The sequence below is a fragment of the Arachis ipaensis genome, chromosome B5, assembly GCF_059453495.1.
Source record: "Arachis ipaensis isolate K30076 ecotype BB chromosome B5, ASM5945349v1, whole genome shotgun sequence".
Taxonomy (NCBI): domain Eukaryota; kingdom Viridiplantae; phylum Streptophyta; class Magnoliopsida; order Fabales; family Fabaceae; genus Arachis; species Arachis ipaensis.
In genome coordinates this window covers 17,222,751-17,229,467 of record NC_142440.1, presented here as the reverse complement: position 1 = coordinate 17,229,467, position 6,717 = coordinate 17,222,751, and the positions used below count along the sequence as shown (strand labels likewise).

At 35.8% G+C, this 6,717-nt stretch overlaps 1 protein-coding gene across 1 annotated transcript; it reads left to right on the top strand.

Annotated features, from left to right (window-relative positions):
- The first annotated feature begins 3,201 nt into the window (after nt 1-3,201).
- On the top strand, nt 3,202-4,790 carry LOC110271797 (uncharacterized). The gene is made up of 2 exons (XM_021123186.2): nt 3,202-4,420; nt 4,756-4,790. The coding sequence occupies exons 1-2, from the start codon at nt 3,202-3,204 to the stop codon at nt 4,788-4,790; spliced, it is 1,254 nt and encodes a 417-aa protein (XP_020978845.1).
- The last annotated feature ends 1,927 nt before the right edge of the window (nt 4,791-6,717 follow it).

Genomic DNA, 6,717 nt, shown 5'->3' with positions numbered 1-6,717 from the left:
CCTTGTAACTGTGACATATTGTAGAGCTCCAACAACATATCGATATAATAAAAGATCTTCAAACTCTTCAGACCCTGAAGACATTAATTGCAAGGAGGATATCATTGGTGTTGGCATTGGTGAGACTGAGGTCATTCCCACTTTAGACAGTAAATTCTCTATATATCTAGTCTGAGAAAGATGGATCTGACCTTCAAATTGTTGATAAACTTCAATACCTAAAAAATAATGTAACACTCCAAGATCTTTTGAAGTAAACAGATTATTTAACTTTTTTATCATTGAATCAATTTCCATAGCATCATTTTCACTTATACCCTTTACACTCACTCTCCCTCCTTCAATGGCTCTTATTAATTAGTTTGTAGCATTTATCACTCACTCTCCCTCGAGGGCTTCGAAAAATCGCTTCATCAATTACTAGAAGCATACTTCGAAGTTTCTGGGAGAGTGCATGATATTTGTTACGCCGTATAAGTGTATAACTTTCAAGTTATTTTATTAAAATAATAATGTGGTATATGTGATTAATGAAACTAATTCTAATTATAGTGAATTAAATATGATGGTCATTACTCAATAAAAAAATAGAATTAGTATGAATATTAAAATAATAAAAATAAAAGATATTTTTTCACTTTAGTGACAATCCAGTGTTTGGAGGCAAAAATAGAAGATGAATTAGAACTGGAAGAGAGATACTGAAAAGAGAAATCAAGAGTTTAATGGCTTAATTGGGGGAATCGCAACACTAAATTCTTTCATTCTAAGTTCAAGACAAGGAATTGTAAGAATAAGATCCATATGTTAGAGGATGAAGAAGGGCATATAGCAATGGATACAGAGGGAATAGCTTTTATTGCTCAGAATTACTTCACAAAACTATTCTCAACCAGTGAACCGAGGGACCCCGCAGAAGAAATTCGTGATATTTTGTAACACCTTAATTATCCTAAGTCTTACCTTACGTCGTAAAGTAAAGGTTAATCAAAGGTTACAAAAGTTCTAAACTCATACATATAATATATAGAAAGAATTAATATAGTCTAGAAGCCTGATGAAGGATATAGCTCAAAACAGGATTTGAAAAGCGCAAAACATACTCACGAAACTTCTAACTTAACGCACAAGATATAGATATAATATAACAAAGGATAAGAGTATAATAACATAAGGATCTAGCTACGACTTGCGGAGTATATATATATATATATATATATATATATATATATATATATAACCTGAAAGTTAAAATAGCTTATACAAGTTTTTCTCTCAAAGTAAGCCTCTAGGCCAAAAGTAAAATACAAAAGATGAGAGATAATACAAAATAACAAAAAGACATCTAAAATATATCCAAGATCCTCCGCTCTGTCACCATCAAAGCAACTCACCGAGGTGGGTTGCGACCTGCATCTGAAAAACAACAACAGAATATGATATGAGAACCGGAGGTTCTCAGTATGGTAACAGTGCCCAGTGATGTAAGATATAAGACCCCGGGATGCCAGAGGCAATCCTAGAACTTCATATCCATCACAAGATTCATCTTAAGGCATAACTAAAACAGTAAAACATTATTTAAAACCTTAACATAATAAAAGGGTAATCTAACTTAAAGGATTCTGTAACTAATAACTCTCCGCTACCCCACAGCTTTCACCAACCTATCCTCCATGCGATCCCATCGCCACCGCCTTCCTAGCCTCCTCAATCCCAGTAGAAAACACAATTAATTACAATGCAAGTAAAACACAAGTATAGACATATATTTCAAGTAATTCAAGTAGGCAATTAGACATGTTATACACATAGGCAAACAATTACAAGTCGACAAAGCAAACAAACAGATAGAAGATGCATATGATGAATGCCTGTAATTTACGAACTTTTGATATGAAACTATATCAAATATTTTCTATCTTAAAAAGCATAATTTATGATCCTAACAAATTAGAATGTATAATTTTCTATCATAGTAAAGATATACATGAGAGTACTCTTGGAGTACTGTATTTATACTTAAATTATAGAAATATTATTAATATAATATTTCTATGTATATCTAAATTATCCATTAATAATTTAAATTATTCATTAATAGTAGAAGTGTGGAACGACGTTCATAACCTTTAAATTCTTGAATTAAAAACAGATTTTGACATCAAAAAATAATCATAACTCAAGAATAATTTAACATGGATCCAGGTATGTTTTGAATTATTCTTTTATAATGTGATAATCATAAATTTCAAGATCTTCTATTATTGTTAAAAATAATTTTTGTATTGGTTGTAGAAACTAAAATTAATATGTGGTATCTGAGCAAAGTTATATAATTTATGATTATTCATAAATTTAATTTGTTTAAGTTTGCGTAAATCAAATAAATATTATCTAAATGTTTTGATAGAATGTCTAGCAGTGTAATTCTTTTCGTAAATTTAAAATAGATTTGTTGACCATCAAAATAGTCATATATGATAATGTAAAAATATATATTATGTGTTTGTTGTTATAAGAATTTAAGAATCACACTCAAAGGTGGATTAATTATTTTTATATTAAATTAGCAAGATTTGTGATGTATATGTAACTTGAATAGGCATCTTGGTAGCTAAAATCCATTCTACATTTGTAAATAGAAATTAGGAATGCCAGCTGGCATAGTTAATCAGTTAGAGATTATAGCTAATCAGTTAAGTTAATGACTCTTTTATTTTTTTTTCTTTTAGCTTGTATATAAACAACATGTCAAAACAAGGAAAATCTCCAATTGAGCATTTTCACATTAACACCACTCTGAGTTCAATTCCTGTTTCTTTCTCTCACTCTTTCTCACCACGTACTCTCACTCTTTCTCATCACATACTCTCACATCTTACTTCACCATGGATGAAGCTTGATTCCTCATCTCCAATCTCTTCGCCCTCTGTTCTTGGACTTGCACGATAGAGCTTGATGAGAGCATGACCCTCTCTTTGACGCGTTTCCACATGGTGCGGTGAGCGTGGAAGAGAGGTAACCGCTCCGATCAACGAGACCAAGAATAGAAGATCTGAATCTGGCAACCAAACAGATTCTTGAATTCGCCAATTGTGTTCTTGAATTTCATTTCCTTTCATTTTCCCCCTGGTAACCGCTCCGATTTCTTTCGTCTCGAAAGATCCCCTTCTTATTTTCTTCAATCCCTAAACTGCAATGGATAACACTCAACCGTTGAATCCCAATGTGATGGATGCTCAATCAATTGCAAATTTCTTGAAACAAATGTCAGCAATTCAAGCTCAGATGGCGAGAAATTCAGTCAATTTATGGCAAGATCCAGCGAGCCCTTACTTTCTCCATCCGAGCGAAAGTCCTGGTAATCCTCTCATTCCAGTTATTTTAACTACAAGCAATTATAGTGCTTGGAGCAGAGCCATGTTGTTGGCCTTGAAGTCGAAGAATAAGCTCAAGTTCATTGATGGATCAATCACAAGGCCGAATGAAAACGATGCGCTTTTTGAAGCTTGGGAGAAATGCAACACTTACTTAGTATCATGGATAACACTATCATTGAGTCCTGAAATTTCAGCAAGCGTGATTTGGAATAATAACGCCTCAGATATTTGGAAGGAACTGAGGAATAGATATTATCATGGTGATAAGTTTCGGGTGGCAGAATTGCAGGAAGAACTATTTCAATTGAAACAGGGAGACGCTACTGTTACGGCTTATTACACAAAGCTGAAATCTCTTTGGGAGGATATGAACAATTTCAGACCCATTCCTGATTGCGTAAATTGTACTTCTGTGTGCTCATGTGGGTTGAATATAATCAGAGAGCATAGGCAAGAGGATTGCACCACAAGGTTTTTAAGAGGACTGAATGACCAATACGCTAATGTCAGATCCCAACTAATGCTGATGAATCCCACACCTGATATTGATGCTGCCTTCTCCATGTTAACACAACAGGAACGACAATTCAATGAATGCAATGAATCCAAGGTTTTCTTTAACAGATCCATGCAGTCGAACAATGAGAGCAACCGAGGAAGAGGCAGAGGGAGAGGTAGACACCAGGCTCCTGGCAGAGGACGAGGAAGCAGAGTGCAATGTACATTCTGTGACAAGACCGGCCACACTATTGAGACATGCTATAAAAAGCATGGTTTGCCGCCTCACTTGAGGCAAAGGCAAATCAGTAGCGTTAACTACATTGCTGCTGAAGCACCTGCTGAGAAGAGACTTGATGATCTCAGCCAATGCAGCCTAAGCAACAGTCAGAAGGAAGTTGGTGATTCTACAAGTTATGAACTCTCTTCACACCAAAAGGATGCAATTCTGCAGTTTCTCAAAGGACAGGAGGCTCAGCAACAACCTCAAGTCACAAATCAGGTTCAATCCACCACAAACAATACTCCATTGATTCAAGGTAACACTGTCATTTTAAAATACAGTAGCAACATTTCAACCTTTGTTGCTGCTAAATCTCACCTCTGGGTAATAGACACAGGGGCAACTGATCATGTCACTTTTAATTTGGACGATTTTCAATCATATCAAGAAATCAGTCCCATGATTGTTAGAATGCCTGATGGTAGCCATACGACTAGTAGCATCATTGGCACCATAAGGTTTTCTAATCAATTATACCTTTCAAATGTGCTTTTCATTCCAAACTTCGATTTCAAATTAATTTCTGTGTCAAAATTAACCAGCAAGTTGAAGTGCAAAATGCTCATAGATGACAACTTATGTGAGATACAGGACCAAGCTACTTTGAAGAGGATTGGAGTAGCTAAATGTGCTGATGGTCTCTATATATTGGATAAGCAATTTTTCTGTTCTGCAGCTCACAAAACTGATTTCACACACACTTCCAGGCACCCATCACTTACATTCACAGCAGCTGTCACTACTGATGGCAATTCTGCAGCTTACACACATATCATAAATGCCTTATGGCATACTAGATTAGGTCACATTCCACAGCATAGACTGCAAATAATGCATAAAACTCATCCATTCATCAATTGTAATGAACAAATAAATCCATGTAACTCTTGCCATTTAGCAAAGCAAAAGCGATTACCATTTTCATATAGTGCTTCTAAATCTCTTAGCTGTTTTGATTTGTTGCATCTTGACATTTGGGGTCCTATATCAACACCTTCCATTCATGGACACAAGTACTTTTTAACCATTGTGGATGACAAGAGTCGATACACTTGGATATATTGCATGAAAGCCAAGTCTGAAGCGTCTGACCTTGTTAAGAATTTCATTGCAATGGTTAAAACCCAATTTAACAAAACTGTAAAATGCGTGCGAACTGATAATGGCCCTGAATTTCTCTTAAAATCATTCTATGCATCTCATGGCATCTTGCATCACACATCTTGTGTTGAAACCCCCCAGCAAAATGGTATTGTGGAGCGAAAACACCAACACATCTTAGAGGTGGCAAGAGCTATACTATTTCACTCATCCATGCCAAAATATTTTTGGAATTTTTCTGTCAAACATGCTGTGCATTTAATCAATATCCAACCAAGTGAATTTCTCAAAAACAACTCTCCTTTCAACATCATTTTTAATAAAATACCAGATTTAAGCAATTTAAAGGTATTTGGATGTTTAGCATATGCATCAACCCTTACTAATGGCAGAACAAAATTGGATCCGAGAGCTAAGAAATGTGCTTTTTTGGGCTTCAAGGAAGGGACAAAGGGATTCACTCTTATAGATTTGCAATCCAAAAATATATTTACATCTAGAAATGTTATTTTCTATGAAAACCACTTTCCATACTCAACTTCAGAATCTGATTCAACCGATAACCCAAAAATATCAAATGCTGAACTTATCCAACATTCACAAAAATCACAGCTATTTCGACATAATTTTGATGATCCTTTTACCGATGACACATACAACACAGACAACTCATTCATGCATTCATCATACAACACATCCAATTCATCTCATCATATGCATCATAATGCATCTATTATAGATCACACATTAATACAACAAGATTCATCACAATACAGCTCTGCACCTGCCACTGCTTCACAAGCCACATCATATTCCACCAATCCTCATGCATCACCTGCATCTAGCATTCATCATGAATCACCTGCACCTAACTTCAACTCAAGTGTTGTTAGAAAATCTGCCAGAATTAGAAAAGTGCCAAATTATCTCAATGACTATCAATGCCACATAAATACCACTGCTACCAATTCTCTTTGCAGGCATCCTATGTCACAGGTCATCTCTTATGATGCACTTAGTACAAAACATCGAGCGTTCTCTTTGGCAATTTCTTCAAATATTGTTCCTAGTGACTATGAGCAAGCTGTTGTTCACTCTTGCTGGAAAGAAGCCATACAATGTGAACTGGAGGCACTGGAGAGAAATCATACTTGGAAAATCACCACACTCCCATCTGGCAAGAGAGCCATCGGTTGCAAGTGGGTGTTCCGAATCAAATATCATCCTGATGGGACCATTGAACGCCACAAGGCTAGACTAGTCGCAAAGGGCTTCACACAAATTGAAGGAGTTGATTTCATAGACACCTTCAGCCCTGTTGTTCGAATGTCAACCTTAAGAGTTGTGTTGGCTTTGGCCGCAGCAAAGCACTGGCACATCAAGCAGTTGGATGTAAACACTGCCTTCTTACATGGAGAGTTGAACGAAGAAGTATACATGAAGCTACCCCCT